This window comes from Schistocerca cancellata, chromosome 5 (assembly GCF_023864275.1).
Source record: "Schistocerca cancellata isolate TAMUIC-IGC-003103 chromosome 5, iqSchCanc2.1, whole genome shotgun sequence".
NCBI classification, from domain to species: domain Eukaryota; kingdom Metazoa; phylum Arthropoda; class Insecta; order Orthoptera; family Acrididae; genus Schistocerca; species Schistocerca cancellata.
Window position 1 is genome coordinate 564,252,987 of NC_064630.1, and position 27,835 is coordinate 564,280,821.

The 27,835-nt window shown below is 41.6% G+C and overlaps 1 protein-coding gene across 1 annotated transcript in view; it reads right to left on the reverse strand.

Moving 5' to 3' along the window:
* LOC126187496 (uncharacterized) overlaps positions 1–27,835 on the reverse strand; it is a 166,042-nt gene that overhangs the window by 40,950 nt on the left and 97,257 nt on the right. The window contains exons 8-10 of the mRNA XM_049928609.1: positions 14,890–15,140; positions 5,623–5,763; positions 51–263 (exon numbers count right to left, since the gene is read on the reverse strand). Of these exons, the coding sequence (XP_049784566.1) occupies positions 51–263; positions 5,623–5,763; positions 14,890–15,140 (605 nt within the window). The remainder of the gene's footprint in view (positions 1–50; positions 264–5,622; positions 5,764–14,889; positions 15,141–27,835) is intronic.

Here is a 27,835-nt window from a genome sequence, read left to right on the forward strand (position 1 = left end):
ATCATCTAGGGAAGTAATGAAAAATTTCTTCAAATATTTCTATTGCTCACCTTGTGAATGAGGGATCTCAACAACATGAACAATTTGCTGTTGGGGTTGAACATAAGACTCCGACAGTAAATGCACTTTTGCTGTCTGTTCCAACTGCTGTAGCCTTTCTTGAGTTCTCTGCAATTCCTGAGTTAGCTCTTCTACTCTCTGTCTTTCTTGTTGCAGTTCTGACAAAGAACTGTTATCTGCTGTTGCTGGTTTTGGACTGCTTTCTATGGAAAGGAGACCAGAGTCATATGAAAAGCTGTCAAAAAAGATATATGTGATGCATACTTTATGTCAAGCCTTGTCTTAAAGAGCAGATAAACATTTTCTGTTGGCTTCAGTACATCAGCTGAAACAATATTTTTTAAATCTGGCCACTTTAGGTAATCCAGATGTTTTGTAAAAGACAGTAAAAACTTGGCACACTCTCTGATAATACATAAGTTTAATTTTCCAGAACTATGAATAACATACCTAAAAAGCCATCAAACAGAAGTTTTGCAAAAACAGATCACTTCTCATTCCTTCAGAAGATGGTATATATACTGTACAGAACATGAAGTGCAAAATGAAACTAAAGGCATAACAACTTCTCCCTTGAAGGGCAACTGGTTTCATTACCTATGAGAAAACAATGAATGAGATGAAGAGGAAGAAAATGATACATGACAGAAATTAGTAGAGGATAAATAGCTATGGACTGTGCATACATTGGAAGGTATACTGAGGTGACAAAAGCTATGTGATACCAACTATTATCATGTTGGAGCCCCATTTTGCCTGCTGTAGTGCAGCAACTACATGTGGCATGGACTCAGTATTCATTGGAAGTCCCCTTCGGAAATACTGAGCTGCACTATCTCTATAGCCTCCATAATTGCGGAAGTGTTGGCAATGCAGGATTTCGTGCATGAAATGATGTCTCAATTAGGTCCCATAAATGTTTGATGGGATTATGTTGGGTGATCTGGATGCCCAAACCATTCACTCAGTTTGTCCAGAATGTTCTTCAAACCAGTCACGAACAACTGTAGCCCAGTGACATGGCGCACTGTCATCCATAAAATATCCATCGTTATTTGGGAATGTGAAGTCCATGAATGGCTGCAAATGGTCTCTAAGTAACCAAACAAAAGCATTTCTAGTCAATGACTGGTTCAGTTGGACTGGAGGACCCAGTCCAGTCCATTTAAATACAGCCTGTACCATTATGGAGCCACCACCTGCTTGCACAGTGCCTTGTTGACAACTTGGGTCCATGGCTCAACGAAGTCTGTGCCACATTCAAATCCTACCATCAGCTCTTAAAAACCGAAACTGGGACTCATCTGATGATGCCACAGTTTTCCAATCCTCTGAGGTCCAACCCATATGGTCATGAGCACAGGAGAGGCATTGCAGTCGACTTTGTGCAGTTAGCAAAGGCACTCGCATCAGTTGTCCGCTGCTATAGCCCATTAACGCCAAATTTCTTTATGATATGTTCATCATATGTCCCACATTGATTTCTGTGGTTATTTCACACAGTGTTGCTGGTGTGTTAGCAATAACTATCCTAGGAAAACGCCACTGCTCTTGGTAGTCATGTGAAGTCCATCGGCCAGCACATTGTTCTTGGTGAGAGGTAATGAGTGAAATTTGGTATTCCTAGCACATCCTTGACACTATGGATCTCGGAATATTGAATTCCCTAACAATTTTTCGAAATGGAGTGTCCCATGGATCCAGCTCTAACTACCGTCCCACGTTCAGAGTCTACTGATTCCTGTCGTGTGGCCATAATCATGATGGAAACCTTTCCACAAGAATCACATGAGTACAAATGACTGCTCTGCCAATGCAATGCCCTTTTATACCTTGTGTACATGATACTATCACCACCTGTATTTGTGCATATCACTACCCCATGACCTTTGTCACTCAGTGAAAGGTATGACACTGTTTTGCTCAAGAAGTAAGTTAAAAAAAGTGGATAACACATACTGCTCAAATGTGTAGTCTATGCAGTGAATAAGTAGCAAAATATTTTGAATTGTATTGTGATACATGATAAAATTTGAATGTTTCATCACAAATCCCAGAATATGTGACATTCAAGAATGGTATAATTAGGTCAACAAAGAAAAAAAAGAATCTTGATAACTATCTTGCAGAACAGCAGATACTTACTCTCAATATTGTACATCGAGGACACACTAAGTATTATGGGCTACTTAGTAAACAATATTCCAAAGAACAGTTGGGTGTTCTAACAGTTTCTGATGGTGGTCAGTGACAATATATCATAAACAATTCGGAGACCTTATTAGCGGAATATAGTTTCTTCAAGTGGGCTTCAGAAGGCAGCAGACACCGTACAGATACTGCTTGCTCTTAGGAGCACACTGCAACAACTTCACGCATGTGTCACAGCTGTCATAATGAATTGGTGATGACAATTATAATTAACCCTGTCCACCTCTGAGAGACCAATCTTCACAACTCTGACATTATTATCTCTACTGTGAGACGTTACAAAAACTGTATCATGTGCTCCAAAATTAACTGCCAGGAATGGTGATATATTGGATGTACTGAACTATGTGACAAGTTTGGGTGCATGGTTCTTAGTCAGGTATTGTACCAAATGACTTTTACCTGTTTCCAAGATTCAGAAATGCTGGTATAGAAAGATTTTTGCTGAAAGTGATGAAATCTGAGTACAGATGATGTGTTTGGGAGACTGGAAACAAAAAAACAGATTATGACACTACAACCAAAATATTTCTGGGCAATAACAATCCTGAGAGAATGGATAACACTCCACTCTATCCACTATAACCATCCTCTCAGTGGTGATAGTACTGATAGGATAGCGCGAGAATGGACCAGAAAGAAAGGAAGAAAGACAGTAGCAGTTTGAAGTTTTGAGTTGGTCCCCAGATGCATACTCACGTTACCAGCCAAATAAATCAGACTTCAGATACCATACTGGTACACAATATCATATTGACACAACGTTTTTATATCTCATGAGAGTTTCACTGTAAAGAGTAAGAAAAGAGATTTCATTCTGTAATATCCTTGAGGTGGCAGTTAGGTTATTGCCATATTTTATTGGAGTTTTAGTGCATACTGTAAATTAGACTGAACAGTGAGGTTATGGCAGGCACAGACACTGAGTCAATCCATGACATGTGTTTGATGACTTAAATGGCTTCTCATGAAAGGCAAAGATCTGGGTTTAAGTACTGGTCTGACACAAACTTTTAACCTGTGACATGAATACTACCACCTAAAATTGTTTATACTGTATTCAAAAGTAAAAATATACATAATCAAGAAAATTTATACCAAAAATGAACATATATTATTTGTCAGCTAACATGTAAGTGTAGTTCAGTATTACAGATCCAGCATTATCACCACAAAACAGTCAACAAATATGTTTTGCTACAAACAGACCATCTACACAGGCACAGTGTATTACAAAATGTGATAGCCAAAAATATAGCTGGAATTGCACAATCAGAACTCATTATATTGGAACTGGGTATTCAATACGTATGAGGGTTGACTGAAAAGTAATACCTCCACCTTCATAACTCTTCCAACAGTTGGCAGCATTGGTATGCGGCAGGTACTCAGGTACTGGCTTGTTCCGTAGCCTCTTCTCTACAGCTCCTGTTAAGTTGGAGGGAAGCCTTAGCATTGAATGGTTGTGTTGTTACAGTGTGAAGTATGGAAGCCTGCACAGGTGGTCAGTCAATGCAATTTAAGCAATGTGCAGTCATTGAATTCTTGACAGCAGAAGGTGTCTCCCCAAAGGAGATTCATCAGAGAATGAAAGCAGTTTATGATGACTGTGTTGATGTGAGTACTTTGCGTCGTTGGGCAAGTAAGTTTAAAGATGTTGAGGCAAGAGCATCTGAACATCTGACCTGTGTGACAAACAAAGAGTTGGACATCCTGTGACAGCAACCACCGAGTTTCACAAGCAAAATTTTGACAGATTGATTCAGGACGATCGTCGTATCACTCAGAGAGAAATTGCTACCACAATCAGCATTTCACAAGAATGTGTAGGTCACACATTATTGCTTTGCTTGGCTATCGGAAGACCTGTGCACGATGGGTACCCCGGATGGTGATTCCTGAAATGAAAGCGCACAAACTTGAAATTTGCCAGGAACTCCTCTTGCTTTATGAGAATGAAAGTGACATCTTTGTCCATTCAATTGTGACAAGAGATGAAACGTGAGTACACCATTACGACCTGGAGACGAAATGTCAGTCTCTGGAATACCGGCACAAAGACTCACCCAAGAAAAAGAAATTCAAGCTGCAGCCCTCAGTTGGAAAAGTCATGGCCACAGTGTTCTCGGATGCAGATGGTGTTATCCGTGCTGATTTTCTTGATCGTGGAACAACAATAAATTCAGTGTGTTACATCATAGTGTTGCAAACTCTTAAATGACAGCTAACAAGGGTCCAAAAGGAAAAGGGAAATGTTTTCCTGCAGCATGACAATGCCAAACCACACACTTCACATGCCACCACAGCAGAACTTCAGAGACTGAATCTCACCACCGTATGGCTTACTTCATATAGTCCAGATTTAGCTCCATCTGACTTCAATCTGTTCCCGATAATGAAAGACGATCTGCGGGGACATCACCGTGCTTCAGATGAAGACATTGAGAGAACTGTGAGACTGGCTGCGGAAACAGAGTGTCTACTTCATCTGTGACGGCTTCAGAAAACTAATTCATCGTTGGCAGAAATGTATCCAATTGGCTGGTGATTATGTGGGAAAGTGAATATTGGTAATTAAAGATCATATTCTAAGGATTATTTCTGCATTTCATTTATTAAAACATTCCCATCCAAACACAATTAACGAAGGTGGAGGCATTACTTTTCATTCAACTTTCATACATGGTTCTTTTCATCTACATGGGCTTTGCTTACTGTTGTACCTCTTTGTTTTCTCCGTTGGTGACTTTTTTCCTCTTTTAATCCCTCTCTCATCTACCTGTTAATTATCCCTTTTTCTACACTGATATCCCATTGCTCACTGGTCATTATTTATTAAATCATTAATATTCAGTCTTAGCTACACTTTCTACTTCTGTGTTTATAATTTATTGAATGTAAATGATATCAGGTTGAAGATCACAGGTTGTAGGACTACTGATATTTCTTTCTGCAGTGATTTGACAAACACCACCATCACACTGTTGACAGTTATTTTGTAATTGCCACATTTCTTTCCACAACAATTTCAAGTGAAATATCAGGTGGTTATAATTAAACTTTACCTATTTAACATGTTATAAGGCGGAAACTAATTACTGTACAAGTTCCAAACTTAGTAGCATTAATATCCACACAGTATGGACTGCAGGATTACCATGCATCACAGCACCACTGTCCAGTTACAACTATGGGCACCAAGTGCCATGATCACTGTGCTAAATAGCGAAAGTTTAATTATAACCACCAGCTATAATAGTTATCTCTACCATTGTGTTTTGACTGTTGAAATGTTGACTAACATTGCAATATAAGTACTACAAGAAGCCCTTTCTGTAATTTCTACTGTACCTTTAAGTTGGTGTGTAATGGCATTTTTTGTCCCACGATGCTCACGCCACCATCGTTTCAGACCATGTTCATGTGGCTCTCTGTCACCTTTCGTTCTGCGCATTTGTTCACTCACTTGACAAATGGTTGTATAGCTGCAACCTGCAAACAATGTTGAGATGAACAAAGATTGGTATGGAAGGGAAAGTAAAAAGGTCCTTATATTTTAAGACAAAGAAATACTCTTTCTCATTATTACTGTCTGTGTGCAACATGATAGTCTCTTAAATCAGTTGATGGGTACAATACATTGGAGTGCAGACTGCAGTTTTGTTTTTTCCTTTGCCAAAACAAAAAATTAAGCTCACACTTTTTCTTCTCCATGAAATCAATTCGGTTTCATTGTCTTAAATGTTTGTATTAGGTTACAATTTAATGCAAATTCAGCAATGATCTCTAGATCCTCTTTGACAAAGAAAGAATGAATCCATTAAAGTGTTGTTGAAGGGGACATTCTTATATTGTCCTGGAGCAGTAGAAGAAAACTATAGACAGGTCACATCAAAACAGTACTACTGGGACTTTAACTCTCTGTCATCCTGATTTTGAGTCTATAGGTATTGCTCAAGGTGTAGTCTACTAATACGGAAACTCCCCTGAATACTGGACAATAACTATTTATTTTCCTGATTACATGAAAATTGCCATTCAGCAATGTATAAACAGAGAATTGTCAAAAACATTAAAGTAAAGGATAAATGGGGAACACAACTCAGCAGCTTGGCCAAAGAATAACCAAGTCTCTTCACCCGCCATCCACAGCTGGTGCTTCTCACATAGCTCCACCACAGTACAGTGGAGCTCCCGAAATGTGCAGGAATTAGTGCCACGCTTGTCACCCTGCTATTGTATAAGCCTCCGGTTTCTTCGGCTTCTCTCATGGACTCACTTGTAGTGACAAAGGCAGAGCTGCTGCTGGCTGTATGGTCTTCCATGTCAGGTAGGGACAAAATCGCCAGTGTAGGACTCACATTCTCCTGCCATGTCTGTGGTGAGCAGATACGCTGGTTTAACCCCTCCTCTGACACTGTCAGAAACCAGTTGTTGTACGCTATTTGGACCACTAGTTTGTTGCATTTTAATACTCAGAAAGGTCCCAAGTATGGCTGTTGTAACAATGTGTCTACAGCACCTGCCCACATCATCACGAGAGCATGTCACAATGTCTTTATGTACAAATACTTTCAGAACTCCATGGCATGAGGTGAGGGATGGGCATACAGCTGCAGCCTGATAGGTGCCAGATGCCAGCTGCGCTTGGCGGGGGGAGGGGGGGGGGGGGGGCACACCTCTCAAACTTCAATGGCAAATGCAACTTTTCCCCATAAATCATCTCAATGGTTGATGATGCAATGCCTGGCTTAACTGCTGTACAAAATCCTAACAAGACCAGTGGCAGAGCAACTGTCCAGCAACTATCATGGAACACAAGCATGGCCTTTAGTGTCCTATGTCATCGCTCAACCATTCCGTTGCCGAGGAATGGTAACTAGTGGTGTGGTGGTGCTGGAAACTATATAGTTACCATATTTACTCGAATCTAAGCCGCACTCGAATCTACGACGCACCTGAAAAATGAGACTCGAAAGCAAGGAAAAAAAATTTTCCTGAATCTAAGCCGCACCTGAAATTTGAGACTCGAAATTCAACGGGAGAGAAAAGTTTTAGACCATACCTCCAAATTGAAACAAAGTTGGTCCATTGTAACATGAGACACAATTTAGGTTGAATGGATGAAGATACAGCTACAGTAGTTTGGTTCGAGTCCTAAGCTTAACATTTCAGCTTTATCAAGTAGCCGTTGCTATGTGTCAGGCACTCCATCCATATTTATATGGATACCCTTCCTTTTACACATGCTTCATCTGGTTTGAATCGACTGCTTATTTTGCTTTGATCTGATAAGTGCTGTTCTCATTGTTATAGGTGTTTATGTTACTCTAAGCTGAAAATGCATTATTGTACTGTTTCATGCATTGTTTGTCGCATTCTGATAATGAGTGTTTGTGACTTGTCGCCCCTCGCGGCTTGCCTTGCTTTTGTGCGCGCTACCGCCACCTACAATTAAAAAAAAAAAAAAGGAGGAATTGTCTCATAAGCGAAACAATGGCAAGAGACTGCTATTTGTTGTTACTTTCACTGCTGCTTTCTTTGATAATGATCAACAAGAACCAAATAATAGACTGCGTATGTTAGAAAATGTTCTGAACGAGAGTTTAGCAAAAATTTTTCTCCGTTTGAAAATCTTTGCAGATGCCTCTTTAGTACATTACATTTTGCACAGAAATTAGAGTCACCTTAGATTTAAAAATCTAGTCAGTTGCCGTGCTTCATTTCTGACTGTATCACTATACAGCATACGAATAATATAAATATAAACATGACATGATACGTATATTCTTCCACATTTGCTGTTGCTGTTTCATAGTTTATGAGGCAGACAGGATTTAAGTGAGACAGCAGCAAACACAAAAGAATACATGGCATAATGTTTACATTCTTCTACCTTTTCTTTTGATTTATTTACTGACGCAGAGGTTTTGGTGCTAGTATTTATCTTTGTGCCTGCAAAGCATGCCAGTGTAGCGCTACATATATTCGATGGCAGAAGTTAGTTGTGGTGGCACCAACCAACATTTTTCAGAACTTCCGTTTACTCTGCACTCGATTCTAAGCCGCAGGCGGTTTTTTGGATTAGAAAAACTGTAAAAAAAGTGCAGCTTAGATTTGAGTATAAATACAGTAGATAGCTCAAGAATTAATGTTGCCTTCGGTCTGAGCTGACATGAGTGAAACACCTGAGGCAGGAAATCTATGTATTCAGGAATGCCCTTGCTTTCATCTCCGCTGAAATAGCCCAGATAAGAATTTCTTCTGATCAGCATGTATATCTTTTCATGACTATAAAGAAATAACAATATCCCTTCAAAAGTGGCATTGGGGCCATGATGTCTATATGCATGTGAGAGAATTGACTTGTCGTCTTGGGAAAATCTCCCACTGGCTGGTGCACTTGTCTGCCAACTTTACATCTTTCACAGGTCGAACATGTTCTCGCCAACATGTGGCAGTTTTTTTTATTTATACTGTGCCATACAGATTTCTCCGTCCTCAGCTTGATGGTTGAGTTTGCACTGAGATGTACAAGACTGTGAAAACTGTCAAAAACTGACTTTCACAGTTACTGAGTCACAAATGGCACAGGTGGAGTCTTTGACACATTACACCAGATAAGGTCTTTCCTGTCCAATAACCACACTAGCTCAAGGTTAAAGGATGTTGGGTTGCTTTGCAACAACTGTCGTAGCTGTTTGCCTGTGGCTTGCTCTGCTCTCAGTTGGTCGTAATTTATCATGGCAGAATTGCACCAATTCTTGAGAAAAAAATCAACCACTATGCTCTATGTCCCTTATATCAGTAGTTCCAAATGGCAGAACCACTGAGGAGAACAACCTCCTTTCATTCCTTGGAAAGTGAACGCAATCGGCTTATTATCGTACATGGCCAAATTTCAACATAAAGACCAAAGTGTCATATGGTTTCATAAATGGCTAGTAATTCCTGATCATATGCATTCTGCTATGTCTAGGTTTCAGACAGCTTTTGGGAGAAAAAGCCTAAAGGCTTCCAACTGCCCTCCATGTTTTTCTGCAGTGCTGCACCAATAGCCAATCGACTGGTGCGTCTACAACAATTGCTGAAGGCACCTTACGAACTGGGTGAGACAACAGTACCACTGCTTGTAAACTAGCTCTTATCTTTTCAAAGGCTTGCTGCCTGGTGGGCATCCATGGTAGGAGTTACCTGCCCTCAGTGTTGTTACCTGCTAGGGTGTTCGTCAGCAGTGTATGCATCTTTGCTGCCCGCAGTAGATGGCATCTGTAAAAGTTCACAATCCTGAGGAATCTTCGTAACTGCTGATGATCAGTCATCCCAGGAATGTTTTGTAAGGCCACCTCCATCTTCTCCTTGAGCAGGCAGATACCAGCTGCTGATACAACGTGGCAGAGAACATACTTTACTTCATTTATCACAAGTCCAGATTTCTTTACCCCATCAAATACTGGTTTGAGGTGATCTTGATGTAAATCAGCTGCCTGTGAAAATATTAAAATTTCATCCAGGTATATAAAGCAGAAATTCAGGCCCTTCAATACTTCATCTAGAAATCTCTACCAGGTTTGGGCTGCATTTTTCAATCCAAATGGCATATGGAGGTATTCAAAGAGCGTTAAAGGTGTTACCATAGTCATCTTAGGAATGTCCTTTTCAGAGACCAGAATCTGGTTCTATGCCTTCTTGCAGTCCACCATGCTGAATACTGTAGCCCTGCCTAAAATGTTCATAAAATCTCACAAATTAGGTATGGGATAGCTGTCAGATATTGTTCAAGCATTCAGTGCCCAATAATCCACACAGAGCCTCCACATGCTACCTTTCTTTCTAATGAGGTGCAGTGTGATGGCTATCTGACCTTTGTACAATGCCTGTTTGCAAATACGTCAAATTCCACTATAGCTTCTGTGAACAAATTGGGAGCTACTCTTATCACTGTTGGCCTGTGGTAATCTTGATGTGGTGCACCGTGGTATGCAATATATTCTGTCCTCTACTTGGAACCTATTGCTTCATTTAATGTTTAACTGAATCATTAGGTAAAGCAACTGTGTTGCTTGCTCTTCTGCCTACTGTGCCCATTATCATCCCCCTCTTCCACCTAACTTGCGCTGTGCTCAGTTGTAACTCCAATTCGTGGTGGTGGATGAAATGTGACGTAGAAACAGCTCTTGCACATCAGCCAGTATGAACCTACATTTGAAAACTGAGCTAATTTGGTACTAGCTCGATCTTGAGTGCAATAGCTCATTCTGGAAATATCCCCCAGGCTGTGGCTAAGCCATGTCTCCGCAATATCCTTTCTTTCAGGAGTGCTAGTTCTGCAAGGTTCGCAGGAGAGCTTCTGTAAAGTTTGGAAGGTAGGAGATGAGGTACTGGCAGAAATAAAGCTGTGAGGATGAGGCGTGAGTCGTGCTTGGGTAGCTCAGTTGGTAGAGCACTTGCCCGCGAAAGGCAAAGGTTCCGAGTTCGAGTCTCGGTCCGGCACACAGTTTTAATCTGCCAGGAAGTTTCAATAGCTCGAACTGATTTTATGTGTGCTATCATTCACCTACAGTTGGCTACAACTGCTCTGGTGGCACCACCATGAGTTTTGATAAGTCTTCTAGCGAGAAAGTGGGCAGCTCGTAACAAGTCGATCCAGGCAGTGAAACAGTGAAGTTCCACACCAGAGAGCTGACTTGTTGTCAGCAGGAGTCAATGTTTATCTGCGGAGTTGTGGACAGAGTCCGTAAGGAGTGTAGGTGCGAATGTGGTAATGGTAATGTCTGAGTCTGCTAGGTGCAATGGGAAAACCTCATTCTGACTCAGGCATAGGCAGCCTGTGTATCCTTGAGCCCAGCATGACATGTGAATTACAGGATGTGATGGTGCCTTGGTAGAGTTGAGACATTTGTTGGATGTCGAACGTACTTTATTTCGGGGTGAGGTGTGAGCTGGTACACTCTACAGTATGGTGGCTGCAGGGAGTATTTTTCAGTAACTGCTGACCCAAACTGCTGGACACATCAGTTGGCAGGGTGCTGTCTGGAAAAGGTGAGCATCGCAGGTGTTCACACTCTGCTACCATCTGGTATGGAGCAAGGATTTAGGGTGAGCAGTAAGCATCTATGCCACAAAAATATTTAACAAACTAAACAGTCTCTTTACTGATCCTTGAGAATATTTAACACAAACAGCACAAATGAATCAATGAACAAGAAGACAGCATCTCATTACCAAATTTAGCATTTTACAACAGGAAGAACACTTCAAATTTAATTTTACAATGATGCAGTTCTGACCCTCAGGAAACGGTCCCTTGGACATTTAAGGCAAAACTAAAACATAGAGAAGGTATATTGTAAAACACATAAAACATAAAATCTTATGACCAGCAAGAATCAGCCACAAATACACTAGATAGTGAAATTCTAAGGATACTTTTTAACAGCTGAGCAACATGACATCAAATTATTTAAAAAAATCTTTAAAATACAGAATCTTAAAAAAACTCAGCAACAAGTAAAATTTAAAACCTGTTTTCTTAACCTTAGTTAATGTACTCTGTAAGAACATTTAAATAAAACTGACCTGCTGCAAAACTTCAACTTCATGAGTTTAACTAATGTAAACATTAATGCGAAATCAATAACTCTGTTGCTGCACCACAGAAGGTGAATGATTCATGGCAAACAACTTACATACTTGTGACAGTGCACAACAGTTCACAATAAGATAAACAAAGAAACAGATTAGTGTTCAACTTAAAAGTTAAGCAGAGAAGAAATGGCCAACAGAAACTGATAGTTAATATCACAATAAAATACACAGAGGGTATTCAAGGTGATCCTTAGCACAATAACACATGGAGGAAGTAGCCCAGGCAAAAACAACTTCTTTTCAAGGGTACAGCTCATGCACTGAACTCATGTGATGGTCACCTTTCCCAAACAGTACCCTGCCAAAATGATGCATCTAGTGGTTGTGTCAACAGTTTCCGAAACTGGCCCCCTCATCTGAGCCATCATACTGCACAGTGTTCAAGGTCACACCTAATCTCAAAATAATCAAGTACCTTGACGTCCAAGGCACCATCGCATCCTGTAATTCAAAATGATGCTTCGCATGAGGATACACGTGTTGCCCACAGCTGAGTAAGAATGAGGTTTGCCCTGTTGCACCTAGCAGACTTGGACATCAGTGTTATAATGGCTGCACCTACACACCTTACGGACTCTGCGTGCAACCCCACACACATAACCATTGGGACAGCTGCCAATATAGGTTACAGCCATGGGCAGAACTTCACTGTTTTACCTCCCGGGCTGACTCACCGTGAGCACCCATCTCCTTGTTAGAAGCCTTGCCAAAACTCATGGTGGCTCCACCAGAGTGGGTGTTGCCAACTGTGGATGAATGATAGCACACTTAAAATCAAACTGAAGTGTCGCACTCGAGATCAAGCCAGCAACAGACTGGCTCAAAAGCTTTGCTGAAACGTATGTCCACTGTCACCTTTTGTTCGCCATAAGTCATGATGGTTGAGTTGTTAGGAGCAGTTAGGTGGACTGGTGCACCACTGCTCTCTCTGATTTTGATTAAATAGAAGTGTGCTAACATCTGACCTGAGCCAACCATGAAATATCCATTTTTCTGCCTGCCTGTCACAAATAAGCGGTATGACAATGAAAGCAGGCAAGAGTAAGAACATCTGCATGGGCATGGAAGGATTGTCTCAAATAACTGGGCTGATCCTGAGTGGTGCATCCTGTTTGTCTTCTATCACTCCACCAACACTGTCGGTGGACGTAATGTCTATTCCTTCATACATACTGTGCCACTCTTGTGAAGCTATGTGGCCTGCTGCACCTACTGAAGGCCACTGGGGCCATTTGGGAATGTGCAGGGAAACATGCATCTCGCGGTCCTCATATCACATCTTTTGTGGTACCAACACACTCAACAATTTAGCCCATCTGGTCCTTGATTCTGTTGGCAGATAAATGCTGCTACACCATACCTCTCTGCACATTATCCTGTCTGTTTGGCTTCAGCACTGATAAATGTTTATGCAACTGTAACTTCAGAGTGCAGAGCTGCTCATTTACGAACTTGCTTGGCTCCTGGCACATAACTGCAGCTTATGCTGTGCTGCCATCATCAGCTACCTGTGTTACTGCTGAGTTGCTTGCCTGCCCTACTACCACGTGGACCTTGCCAGTGACTGATGATACAAAAATTAAGTTGCCCACCCCATAAGCAACTACTGCTACTTTCACTGACAGCGGCAGCTGCAAAAGTCACACATGTCGTAGCATCTCATATGACATTGCTGTCCCCTCCACAAAGCTCTAGAGGTGCCGCCAGAATTCACAAGGTGTCCTGTCACCAATAAGCTTGAACTGCAGGACCTGCTGCAACCGTTCGTCTAAAGATTTGCTCATACACTTGACCACCATGTAATGTAAGTCCTGAATAGGATGCTTCAAAATGACATCTGACACTGCCTCCACCTGCCACTACAAACTCTGTATAGTGTTCATGACACTGTTCTGTATGCTAACTCTATCATCAGAAATCATAGTTTAGGTTTCTCCTGTAGGAACTTTGGCACTTCTGTTTTAATTGTCAAATTGTCAGCTCCGTTAGAGGCCTCAGTTCTTTTGTCTGCTGTGTGCACGGCTTGTCAACACAACTTTCTATTATTACATGACATATTTCACATTTACAGGTCCCTAGCCTCTCTCTCTAGCTCTTCTTGCAAGTGGGAAAATTGTTCTTCTATATAGTATTGTTCAGCACCATAATACGAAGTCAACATCTCACTCTGTGCCATGCTTTAATCTGCTGCTTTCTTTCGTGCTTTTGAGGTCAGCATTTTATAGGTAATGCTCTTGGTTTAGTCTACCAATACAGAAACTTCCCAGAATACAGAGCAATAATTTACAGAAACTTCCCACAATACAGAACAATAACTATTTAACACCTTGGTTACATGAAAATTGCCACTTAATAACAGATAAACACAGAGCAGTCAAAACATTAAAGCAAAGGATGAATGAGAAAAAACAACTCAGCTGGTCGCCCAAGGAATAACTATGTCTCTTCATTTGCTGTCCTTAGCTACTGCCTCCCACAAGTCTTAGCGTTTGGTGCTGACATTATACAAAGAACATAAATATTTGTAGGACAAATACAAACTCAAGAAAGTATTCAGCTATTAAAGTCCAAAAAGGATTTATGTAAGCATGACAAATTTTGTTTCAAGTAGGTTTTTCATAAATCAGTGGTGAAGAGAGCATCAGTTTTAGAACATTTTAGCCATATTGCCACTCTTTGACTGAAACAGGGAAGTGAAATGCCTGTATTATAAAAATAGTTTTACATAGTTTTCAGTACTTTTTGGTGCAAATTCATTAAATCAACAGAGAGCATTTTCAGGAATAATAGGTAGTGATTGTTTTTGGATCTGTGACTGGATGAGTAACCTACAAGCTACTGTGCTAATGTTTAAACCCTTCTGCAGCGGAAGATTCCATACACTACAAAATAGATCTTACATGTTGCATAAATAACTAAATACTTGTACTTCTGTGTAGTATCAGGAAGTATTATATTCTTGGGCCTCACCTGTTACAAGAGAAATGAACTTGTAGCAGTTTGCCTTGGTGCCACCAGAAGGGGTGAGCATTTCAGCAAGAGCTCGACGAGCACGACGTTGCCCAGCAGCTGCTTCGCTACGCCATGATTCTAATAGGCGAGGGTGTGTATGGGCCAATGCCACACATCCATCACCACAACATGATAGTGATGCTATCTCTGAAATGGGGTGCAAAAGACCTTTTGCATTTCTCCCCAATGTCCGTTCCACCCGAGCATTCCTAACAAGAACAAACTATGATGATGACAATAAGAGGAGCCCAGTAGGCACAAAAATAGAAACATATTGGAAACAGTTCACAAAATACCATGGAATCAAGAAACTCATCATACAGTATGAAGGAGTCAACAAAAGCCTTAAACCAATACATAGAAATATATATTTCAGAGTGAAATATGTTTCAAAACTAGCAAAACACAAACATGATAATAGTGTGTGAAACATTCAGTCCAGAGAACTCAACACAAAGTATATTTGGGAAACATGTGAATGTTGTGGCAACCTAGCCAAAAATGTCTCATCCCCTCGGGTAAGTCTCCCCTGACCTGTGGTTCTGGGTGACTTTTCCAGAACTCTTCCCATTCCCTAAACTTCACTATTCCTTTTCCTTTGTACCCCTTCCTTTCCCTTAAACCCTTCTACCAGAAGAAGGAGCCACTGGTTTGAAAAGTTTGTACATTTCCATATATTTTATATGTTTGTTCTTCTGCTACCACCTGGTAAGTAGACCTTTTTTATCACATAATTAAATATTCAAGCACTGATTATTTTCACTGATCACATTGAGGACAACAGAGAAAAGGTTTACATACTGCATTCTGCCTTCTAAGTATGTTTGACTGAACAAGATCATACAATCGTTCCTGTTTTCTACCATTCCACAACTGCTGAAGTTACACAAAGATATGTGCTGCAGAATTGAGAAACAATTAAAAATAACTCAACTAAGGAAAGGATACTGCATCTGATGTGGTACCTGTTTGATTTTAATTATTATGCAAAAGAACTTTTTCCCTTCTAGTAGTAGTTTATTGTAATTCACTACAATAGCAAAGTAATCCAAATGACAGGGAAAAACACAGCCCATTTCTGTTTATAAGAAGAGACATTAGACAGATGCCCATAAGCCTATATCAGTGACATCTAGTTGGTTAATTGCAACAGACAGAAGACTTGTTTTGTTGGTGTTGCACAGATTAGCAATTTTGATAGAGATAAATTCACACAACAATGTTCCTTTTTGGCACGCCAGCGTAGAATTGCGCACAGAATCACCTAAGTGAAAAATCCATGCAATACACACATTTGTTTATATACAAAAGCCAAATTTGAAATTTTTCTTTGAGTGAGACCACGAGTACAAGATCATGTGCCAATTTAAAGTTCTAGATTCACATACTTCACTGTTTGCATAATTTCTGCATACTCTTTCACTGATTGTACCAATACCTCTTTTTACTGAAATACATTGTGAAATTTTGAACATTAGTGAGTGCTGCGATAAACTGGTACTATTATCATTAATTGTAGGCTTAAACTTAATTGTGCTCTTTTAAAATTTTTGAGAACAGCCTACCCACGTTCAAAACAACTGTTCTCTAATTTCACTGTACAATTAAGTGAGAAACAGATTATTTTGAGAATTTTCAGACACTTACAAAATATATTTTCATAAATTACCAGTATGAGTGTTTTGGGTATGTAATTTATTTCATAGCAAATCAGTGTTTGTGGTTCACAGTTCTGCCAAAGCATTCATCATCCCTGAACTTGCATTGTACATTAACATTAATAAATGTGTATTTTTGAGAATCTTAATCTACGAGCAATGTGTAGCAATTCCGCATTTGTTATATAGTTACTGTAGGAGATTTTGTAACTAACTTATTGTGTAACATCTAGTTTTCACTTAGAGAGGATTAGTCAATACACTATCTGCATTTATCATAAAATTGTCAGTCCTTATAATCACATGTCATGCCTACTAGGGCGCCACAAGACTGACTGTCAACAGCCAATAGCTAAGATAGTCAGTTGTGCGCCCCCGGTAGCTGAGTGGTCTGCGTGACAGAATGTCAATCCTATGGGCCCGGGTTCAATTTCCGGCTGAGTCGGAGATTTTTTCCGCTCAGGGACTGGGTGTTGTGTTGTCCTAATCATCATCACTTCATCCCCATCGACGCGCAAGTCATCGAAGTGGCGTCAAATTGAAAGACTTGCACCTAGCGAACGATCTACCCAATGGGAGGCCCTAGTCACATGACAGTTACATTTTATTTTTATTGTCAGTTCACCTTATGCACTGGCTGTTGACAGTCAGTCTTGTGGCCCTCTAGTAGGCATGACATGTGATTATATGGATGCAATGTTGTGGTGATTTGTGATATAGTAATTTTAAACTTACTTTTAATGTGCCAACACATCATTCATGCCATATATTGTGCATCTGGAGATTTAATGGAAAGATTTTGTGTGTATATGACACAATATGTTTATAATAACCTGTACAAAGATCTAATGATGGTAACGTAGTTTACTGAAACTGGTTATCCACAATACAGTGTTTTGTTGTGATTTTGGCTAAGAATTTTTTCTTCTCATAAGAAAGTAATTACAGATCACCCCTTCACACTCAGTATGAGTAAACTAATGGACAACTAAAACAAGCACAATGATATATATGTTCAGTAAACTTTCAGCACAGGGCAGGAGCATGTGGATGAACTCCAGCTCAAATTTAAAAGAATAGTTAACTATACACTGGATAGATATGTACACAGTAGGACTGTTCATAATGGAAACAAGCATTTGGCGTTATTGGCTGGGAGGCCCCTTGCGGGGCAGGTCCGGCCGCCTTGGTGCAGGCCTTATTACATTCGACGCCACATTGGGCGACCTGCACGCTGGATGGGGATGAAATGATGATAAAGACAGCACAACACCCAGTCCCTGAGCAGAGGAAATTTCTGACCCAGCCGGGAATCGAACCCAGGTCCCTAGGACGGCAATCTGTCATGCTGACCACTCAGCTATCGGGGCGGACAGTTCATAATGGGAGGGAACCTCCATGGTAAACAGTAAACAGTCACTGTTTTTATAAAAACACCAGGTGTAAAACAAAGTGTAGGGCTACAGATAGTGAGATGTCAAATGAAACATGTTTGGGTGTCAAGAGAGCAACACTTGATTGCCTTCAATTACTACAGTAGCAGAATACTGTCAAGTGACATTTCACAGAACCCAAATAAATTTTGGTTATATGTTAAGTTGTTAGCAGTACCAAAGTTAGTGTCCAGTCCCTAGCAAATGAGATAGGAACTGAAATTGAGAGTAGCAAAGCAAAAGCTGAGATGCTTAACTCCATTTTCAAATGTTCCTTTACAAGCAAAAACCTAGGAGAATTGCCCCGATTTAATCATCGTACCACTGAAAAAATGAATGAAATATGTATTTTGTATCAGTGGTGTTGAGAAGCAGGTGAAATCATTAAAACTGAACAAAGCTCTAGTGCCTGATGGGATCTCTGTCTAATTCTATACTGAATTTGTGGCTGAGTTAGCCCCTGTTCTAATATAATCTATCATAGATCCCTGCCTGAGGGGGGAGGAGGGGGGGGGGGGGGGCACTGTGCCCAGTTCTTGGAAAAAGGCACACGTCACACCTGTCTACAAGAAGGGTAGTAGAAATGATCTACTACAAAACTACCCTCCAATATCCTTGACATTGACTCGTTGTAGAAGCAGAACATATTCTGAGCTCAAACATAATGAGGTATCATCTTGAACAGAATGACCTTCTCAATGCCAACCAGCATGGATTATGAAAACATCAATCATGTGAAACCCAACTTGCACTTTTCTCATATTACATACTGAAAGCTTTGGATCAAGGCAGTCAGGTAGATGCAGTATACCTTGATTTCCAAAAAGCATTTGACGCAGTACCACGCCTATGTTTATTGTCAAAAGTACGATCATAAGGGGTATCAAGTGTAATTTGTGTTTGGATTGAGTACTTTTTGATAGGGAGGACACAATATTTTATCTTGGATGGAGAGTCATTGTCAGATGTAGAAGTAACTTAGGATGTGCCCCAGGGAAGTGTGTTGGGACCCTTGTTGTCCATGTTGTATATTAATGACCTTGCAGATAATATTAATAGTAAAATCAGAGTTTTTGCAGATGATGCAGTTGTCTATAATGAAGTACTATCTGAAAGAAGCTGCTTAATATATTCAACCAGATCTTGATAATACTTCAAGGTGATGCAGAGATTGACAACTTGCTTTAAACGTTCAGTAATCTAAAATTTTGCACTTCACAAAATGATTAAAATGTGGTATCCTATGACAATAATATCAATGCATTACTGTTGGAAACAGTCAACTCATACAAATACTTGGCTGTAACACTTTGTAGGGGTATGAAATGGAATGATCATATAGGTTCAGTTGTGGTATAGCAGATGGCAGATTATTGGTAGAATACTGAGAAAGTGCAATCAGTCTTCAGAGCAGATTGATTACAAATCAGTTGTATGACCAGTTCTGGAATATTACTCAAGTGTATTGGATCTGTACCAGCTAGGACTAACAGGGGATATTGAATATATACAAGAAGGGTGACACGAATGGTCACAGGTTTGTTTAATCCATGGGAGAGCATCACAGAGACACTGAAGGAACTGAAATGGAAGACTCTTGAAGATAGACATAAATTATCCCGAGAAAGTCTATTAAGCAAGTTTCAAGAACCAGCTTTAAATGATTACTCTAGGAACATACTACAACCCCCTAAATATCACTCAGGTAGGGATTGTGAGGATAAGAGTAGAACAATTATTGCACACACAGAGGCATCAATCAATCAATGATTCTTCCTTTGCCCCCATAGGTGAGTGGAACGAGAAGAAATCCTAGTAACTGGTACAATGGGAGGTACCCTCTGACATGCACCTCACAGTGCTTTGCAGAGGACTGATATAAATGAAGATGTAGATCTCCATCTGTTCTTAAATAGTAGAAAAACTTGTGTTTGTATTTTTTAACATTTTCAAAGACTGAAAAACTACTCTACATGAAACAATATGGCTTCCACAAGCAACAACAGTGCGAAATTAAGATACCTCTCTTTGTCTGTGAGAACAAGAAAGCAATAGATAATGGAAGGTTGATACCATATTCCTTGACTTCAAGACAGTATTCGAATACTGTCCTGTGGTAATTATGCAGGAAAATATATGTTTAGGATAATGGAACAGCTTTGTATATCTACTGAAGACTTCCTGATATATAAGACTCAGTATATTATCAATGGGAAGAAAACTAAAAATATGACAGAAGATTTGGTTGTACATCACTGGGGTGTTTAGAGCCGGTTACTGTTCACAACGACAGCTCCAGAGTATGCAGTTGCAAATTTTAATAAAATCCAAGAACACCTGCAGATGTTCAACACTTGGTGCAGAGACTGGCAGTTGAAACTCAGCACAAATAAATGTAAAGTAATGTGCGTAAATGATGGGAACAACTCATTTGACTAAACCGCTAGCATGATTTCTGTAAAGTGTTGTTAAAATATCTTATCAATATTACAAGCTACTTGTAAATACAAATCCTCTAAATTTTGATTAAATGTGAAAATATACATCTCAACTAATTTTTTTTGCTTGTTTTAACCTGTAAAGTAAGATGGTAACTTGTGAAATGTGTTTGTGGCACCTTGGACAGCATTTTCTGTTGTGTATTCTAAACAAACAATATGCAGTAGTACTATGATTAAAAAAATGTCAACTGCCAAGTACAGAAATATTTGTGGTGACCTTAAGCAACAAAAAACTCCAAAAATATGTTATGGAACATATAAATCATATTGGTACTGAAATACCAAAGTCCACCTGATAATTATAGTATAAACCATCAAAAAGTATTGTAGAACAGATAAACAATATTTGTAATGATCTGCAGTATATTTTATTTGTTATTTAACAGTATATATATTCTAGTTTAATTTTTTTTACTTGGCATTACATAAACATTTTTCAATTCCAGTTAGTGTGTTACTTCACCCCAGTTCAGTTCCTCCTTTGGGCCTTGTATCTCAGATTTATAAAGCATTCAGTGGCACATCTTCCCCTTCATATCCATCTCTGTCAAATCTGTGCCACAGTCTACAGTGTGTCAAATAAAAAACTATGAAACAAAGACAATATTAGGAAAAGGAAAGATTGCAGCTCACCATACAGTGGAGATTTTGATTTGCAGACAGACACAACAAAAAGATTACTAAAAACGTAACCTTTCGACCAGAATGCCTTCCTCTGAAACAGACAATATACACACACAAACACAGTTCACACACACATGACCAATGTCTCTGGCTGCTGGGGCTAGATTACGAGCAGCTGCGCGTTACGGGAGAAGCAGCATGGTGGTAGCTGGGGGGAGGGAGGGGGGGGGGGGGAGATGGGTATAGGTAAGGAATGGTAAAGTGCTGTTTGTGGGAGCATGTGGGGATGAGGTGGAGAGAGAGTGGGGCAGCTAGATGCAGTAACGATGTTGGACAGCAGGGGGAAGGGGAGGGGGAGGGGGTGAGAGCAGAGGAGGAGGGCAGTAAAAAGATTGTGAGTGCACTTGTGGAATGGAAGGCCATGGAGTGTAAAGAGGGGATAGGTGGGTGAAGGACAATGACTAATGAAGGTTGAGGCCAGGAGGGCTATGAGAACATTGGATATATTACAAAGAGAGTTCCCACCTGCACAATTCAGAAAAGCTGGTGTTGGTAAGAAGGATCCAGATGGCACAGGCTATGAAACAGTCATTAAAATGAAGAATGTTGTGTTGGGCAGCATGCTCAGCAACTGGGAGGTCCAGCTGTTTCTTGGCCACATTTTGTTGGGAATTCTATTGGAAAGTGATGCTTGCGACTGGACTGGAGTAATGAATGCACTGCGAGGCACAATGTTAAAACAGCAACTAAAAAGGGCAATACTATAAAAGGCACATTAACAGGCAATGGATTAAAAGAAAACTGCATATCAAATGTCCTTAGACAGGTTTGTCAAGTGGATAAAACGAAGAACGCGAGCAGCTGCTCCTGGGTTATCTGCTAGAATTTCCTCCAGAGTACGTGGCACGCCAAGATCAATGTGTAGTGTATTAAAATTCGGACAGGATGTTAAAATATGGCATACCGTCAGCAACTGCCACATGGGCAGAACAGTGCCGGCGCAGCCGTCAGCAGATGGCGGTGACTGAACCGGCAGTGTCCAATCCGGGACAAAATGACCTCCTCCCGCCGAGAAGGGCGTGAAGAGGTCATCCAAGCCGTGGGGAGAGGTTTCAAGGCCCGACGCTTGTTTTCAGTAAGTGTAGACCAATCAGCATGCCACAGAGATAAAATCCACTGGCAAATGACCCTGCTAAAATCAGATGAAGGCACACAACAAGAAGCTGTCAAAGGCTGGAGGACCGCAGCGTTGGCCGCGGCATCTGCAGCTTCGTTCCCAGGGATATCAACATGGCCAGGAACTCACGTAAAGGTAACCGGAGAACCGTCATCCGCCAGCTGCTGAAGAAAGCGTTGGATCCAGTGCACGAAAGGGTGAACCGGATATGGATCACTGAGGCTCTTGATGGCACTCAGGGAGTCAGAGCAGATGACATAAGCAGAATGTCAGTGGTGGCGGATGTAAAGAACAGCCTGATAGAGGGAAAATAGCTTAGCTGTGAAGACCGAACAATGGCCATGGAGCCGGTATTTGAAACTGTGTGCCCCGACAATAAAAGAACACCCGACACCGCCATTGGTCTTAGAGCCATCTGTATAAATGAAGATTGTATTAATGAACTTCGAGCAAAGTTCGACAAACCACGAGTGGTATACCGAAGCTAGGGTAACCTTCTTTGGGAGTGAGCTGAGGTCAAGGTGAACGCGAACCTGAGTCTGGAGCAAAGGTGGCGTTTGGCTCTCGCCCACTCTAAAGGTTGTAGGGAGTGGAAAAAAAAGTTGCTGAAGGAGGTGATGAAAGCGAACTCCAGGAGGTAGCAGGGCAGATACATACAACCCGTATTGACGGTCGAGAGAGTCGTCACAAAAGGAACGATAAGATGGGTGGTCGGGCAGTGATAATAGCCGACAGGCATACCGACAAAGCAGTATATCACGCCAGTAGGTGAGTGGCAATTCACCGGCTTCAGCATGAAGACTCTCGACGGGACTAGTATAGAACACTCCGATCGCAAGATGTAACCCCCGATGTTGTATAGAGTTGAGGCTGCGTAAGATGGACGGACGTGCAGAGGAGTATACAAAGCTCCCATAATCCAGCTTTGAGCGAACGATCGACCGATATAGGCGATGTAGGACGGTTCGATCCGCTCCCCACGACGTACTGCTGAGAACCCGGAGGACATTTAGAGAACGGGTACAACGGGCAGCCAAATATGACACATGTGGAGACCAGCTAAGTTTCCTGTCAAATGTAAGACCTAAAAATTTTGGGGAGAGCAACAGGACCGAGATGTAAGGACGGTGGGAGAAACTCTTTGTAGTGCCAGAAGTTAATACAGACCGTCTTCTCGGCAGAAAAACAGAAGCCACTGGTGACACTCCAGGAGTAAAGACGGTCAAGACAATGCTGATGACAGCACTCCAGGAAACATGTATGCTGCGCGCTGCAGTAGATGGTAAAATCGTCCACAAAAAGGGAGCCTGATACATCAGCTGGGAGGCACTCCATTATTAGATTGATTGCTATGGCGAAGAGAGTGATGCTCAAAACTGAGCCCTGTGGCACCCCATTCTCCTGGCGAAAGGCGTCAGACAGGACAGAAACCACATGAACCCTGAACTTTCAATCCATTAAAAATGCACGAATAAAAAGAGGGAGGCGACCGCGAAGGCCCCATGTATGTATGCTGCGGAGAATGCCCACCCTCTAACAGGTGTCGTAAGCCTTCTCCAAATCAAAGAACACAGCCACTGTCTGGCGCTTCCGCAAGAAGTTGTTCAAAATGAAGGTCGACAAGGTAACCAGATGGTCAACAGCAGAGCGGCGCCTACGAAATCCACACTGTACATTGGTAAGTAGGCGTCGAGATTCAAGCAGCCAAACCAAACGAGTGTTGACCATTCACTCCTTCACCTTACAGACACAGCTGGTAAGGGAAATGGGTCGATGACTGGAAGGCAAGTGCTTGTCCTTCTTCGACTTAGGAATCGGAACAACAATAGATTCGCACCAGCATGTGGGAACATGACCCTCAATCCAGATGCAATTATAAGTACGAAGAAGAAAACCTTTACCCGCAAGAGAAAGATTCTTCAGCATCTGAATATGAATAGAATCAGGCCCCGGAGCGGAGGACCGTGACCGGGCAAGTGCACTTTCGAGTTCCCACGTGGTGAATGAGGCATTATAACTTTCATGATTCGAGGAGCAGAAGTTAGGTGGCCTTGCCTCCTCTGCCTGTTTTCGGGGGAGGAAGGCAGGGTGGTAATGAGCACAGCTCGAAACCTCTGTGAAAAATCGGCTCAAGGCATTGGAGACATCGTCAGGGGCCACAAGGACGCCACTTGCGACCGTCAAGCCAGAAACTGGTGAGTGGACCTTAGTGCCAGATAGTCAGTGCAGACTACCCCAACAACAGAAGAAGGAGTAAAATTGTTGAAGGAGCTTGTGAAAGCAGCCCAGCTGGCTTTCTTACTTAACACGACGACACTGCACACGTAATCGTTTATAATTAATACAATTCGCCATCGTATGGTGGTGTTTAAAGGTGCGTAAAGCACGTTGACGAGCACGTATAGCGTCTCTACATGCTGCGGTCCACCAGGGGACCGGTACGCGACATGGAAAAGAAGTAGTATGAGGGATGGAATACTCAGAAGCAGTGAGAATGACTTCCGTGAGGTGTGCGACTTGACTATCACAGCTTGCGAAGTTTTGATCCTGTAATGTCGCCCTGAAAGAGAAGAGCCCCCAGTCTGCTTTGGAGATGTTCCAATTAGTTAAGCATGGAGATGGGGTGTGATGCAGGAGATGGATAACACAAGGGAAGTGGTCGCCCGAATACCTATCAGAAAGAGCGTACTACTCAAACCTATGTTTATCTACAAATTCCATAGATCCTGTTATGCGTATGACGCTAGGATGTAGAATGACTTGAGTAATATATGTTCACAGACCATGGTATCAATTAGTTTACAAGAGCAGAACTAGACATAAATTACATAAGACTTGCAAAAATAATAATGAACTAAAATAAAGTTGTAGGAATAATACATTATGCAAAGTTTATCACATTGCAAAAGCCTATTTGTCACAGTAAGTATATGGTTACAAATAGGAACAAAAAGAACATAAACAAACAACAGTAAATATAAATACATACAAAGACTACTTTTCTCTGTTGAAGTATTCATCAAGTGAGTAAAACATTTTCTCGATTAAATATGTCTTTAGATTGTTTATGAATGATGCACTGTTACTACATAGACTTTTTATATAGCTCGGTAATAAGTTAAATATTTTGACACTGGAGTAATGCACTCCTTTCTGTACCCGAATTAAACTTTTTAGTTCAAAGGGGAGGTCAACCTTCTTTCTTGGATTGTGATAATGGAAGCTTTCATTGGTTTCATAGTGGGCAGGATTGTCAGCCAAGAAACTCATTAGGGAAAAAATATACTGGCAGGCTGTGGAAAGTATTCCAAGTTTTTTAAAGAGCGTACGGCAGGAGGTTATCGGGGGTACTCTGCACATTATACGGACTACTTTTTTCTGCATGAGTAAGATTTTTTTTAGATGAGAGTGAATTGCCCCAGAAGATGATGCCATAACACATAATGGAGTGGAAGTATGCAAAGTATGTGGACTTCATGACATTTATGTTTCCAAATTGTGAGATTGTCGTAATGGCAAAAATTGCTGAGGACAGCCTTTTTACAGTCTCGAGGACATGGTGGTCCCAGTTGAGCCTACTGTCTATGTGGAGGCCTAAGAATTTGGTGCAGTGTACCCTTTCTATCTGATTATTGTTATTTAAAACAGTAATCTCCTGGGGGAGTTTGTGGTCAAGGCTGAAATGGATATAATTTGTTTTGCTCAGGTTTACTGTGAGCGAGTTCACTTGGAACCAGGTTAATAGTACTGTAACCTCTGTATCAGTGAGCTATTTGTTACTAATCAAAATGCTGGTGTCGTCAGCAAACATGGTGAACTTGCATGTATTGCATGAAAAAGGTAGGTCATTTACGGATATCAGAAACAGCAATGGACCAAGGACGGATCCCTGGGGTACTCCATAGAGTACAGTGCTCCAGTCTGACTCTACTACCTCTCCCTCTTTATTGCTCCCATTGAGAATTACCTTCTGCTTCCTGTTTTGGAGGTAGGATTTTAGCCAGCTTCCCAGTGCCCCAGTGATCCCATAGTGGTGTGCTTAGTTGGGTAGTACATATAGAGAGGTCTAAATGGGAATAGGCGTGAGTTGTGTCTGAAAGAAAAGTAGGGGTGCCAGTATTGAGGCAGACAAGATTGAGGTGGTTGAAAAGGTCTGCTAACAGGAAGCCTCTCGGGCAGGATCCTGGAGAGCCCCAAAGGGGATGGTGGGCATTGAAGTCTCCAGTCAACAAAAATGGTGCAGGTAGCTGTGCAATAATTTCCATCATGTCTGCCCTAGTAACGGCAGACGACAATGGAGAGCAAACAGTACAAATGGAAAATGTGAAAGTGGGGAGAGTTATTTGGACGGCAACTGCCTGCAGATCGGTGTGCAATGTGATGGGATCATAGTAGATGTCATCCCGGACCAGCAACATAACCCCTCCATGAGCCGGAATACCTGCCACAGGGGTAGGTCAAAATGCATAGAGGTATAGATTGACAAGTCAATACGATCGCATGGGCGTAGCTCCATTTCCTGGAGAGCTATTATGAGCGGACATTGCAAGCGTAGCAACAACTTTAAGTCCTCTCGGTTGGAGTGAATGCCGCTAATATTCCAATGAAGAAGTGCGATCATGAGAAGAAAAAGAAAAGAGAAGCAAGAAGGGGTCACCTCGAAGGCCACTGAGGGCCTGGCTTCAAGCGAGCACCGCTGCCGCTATCAGCAGGTGGAGAGTCATCATCCATTTTTTCAATAGGTTCGTCGGCCACCATGTTAAGATGGTCGGGAGGGGGAGCTTCCTCCGCCGGTGAATGGCCAGATGTTTGGCTACCAGCGGTGTGGCCAGGCAAAACGGATGACTGCCTGGGGCGGCAACCGCTGGGTGGCGCAGGAGAAGAAATGCACCGTGGCGGAGAAGGTTAACTTTTCTTCCTATGAGCCTTCTTGGAAGGTCATTTAGTCGAAGTACTGGTCGATGGCTGGGAGTTTGGTGTACGTAAGAAGTCTAAACGGGACGGTTCCTTCTTGAAGGCCCGTGCATCTGACTTCTGGGTCTTAGCCTTGGCAGAAGCTGATGAAAGTGCTTGTGTCTTAGGGGTGACGGGAGGAAGAGGAGACATTGACCAAGTGATCTTAGCACTGGCTGAACAGACGACCGTAGCGCTAAAGTTCAGTTCGCATGTCTGCGTTGATACCTCCATGGTAGACCGAGGAGAGGCAAGGACAGTACTGTATTTCCCTGCTGGGAGCAGCGTGGGCTTCCTACTAGCAAAAAGCTTGCAAGCAGCCGAGGTGGACACTTTCTCTTTGACCCGAATTTCCTGTATACAGCGTTCATCCTTGTAGACAGGACAGTCGCGAGAGGACGATGCATGGTCACCCTGACAGTTCACGCAACGAGGAGACGGAGGTGGACAGTCACCCTCATGGGCATCCCTGCCACAAGTGATGCATTTATCTGCATTAGAACAAGACTGGCGGGTGTGGTTAAAATGCTGACACTGGTAGCAGCGCATAGGTGTCGG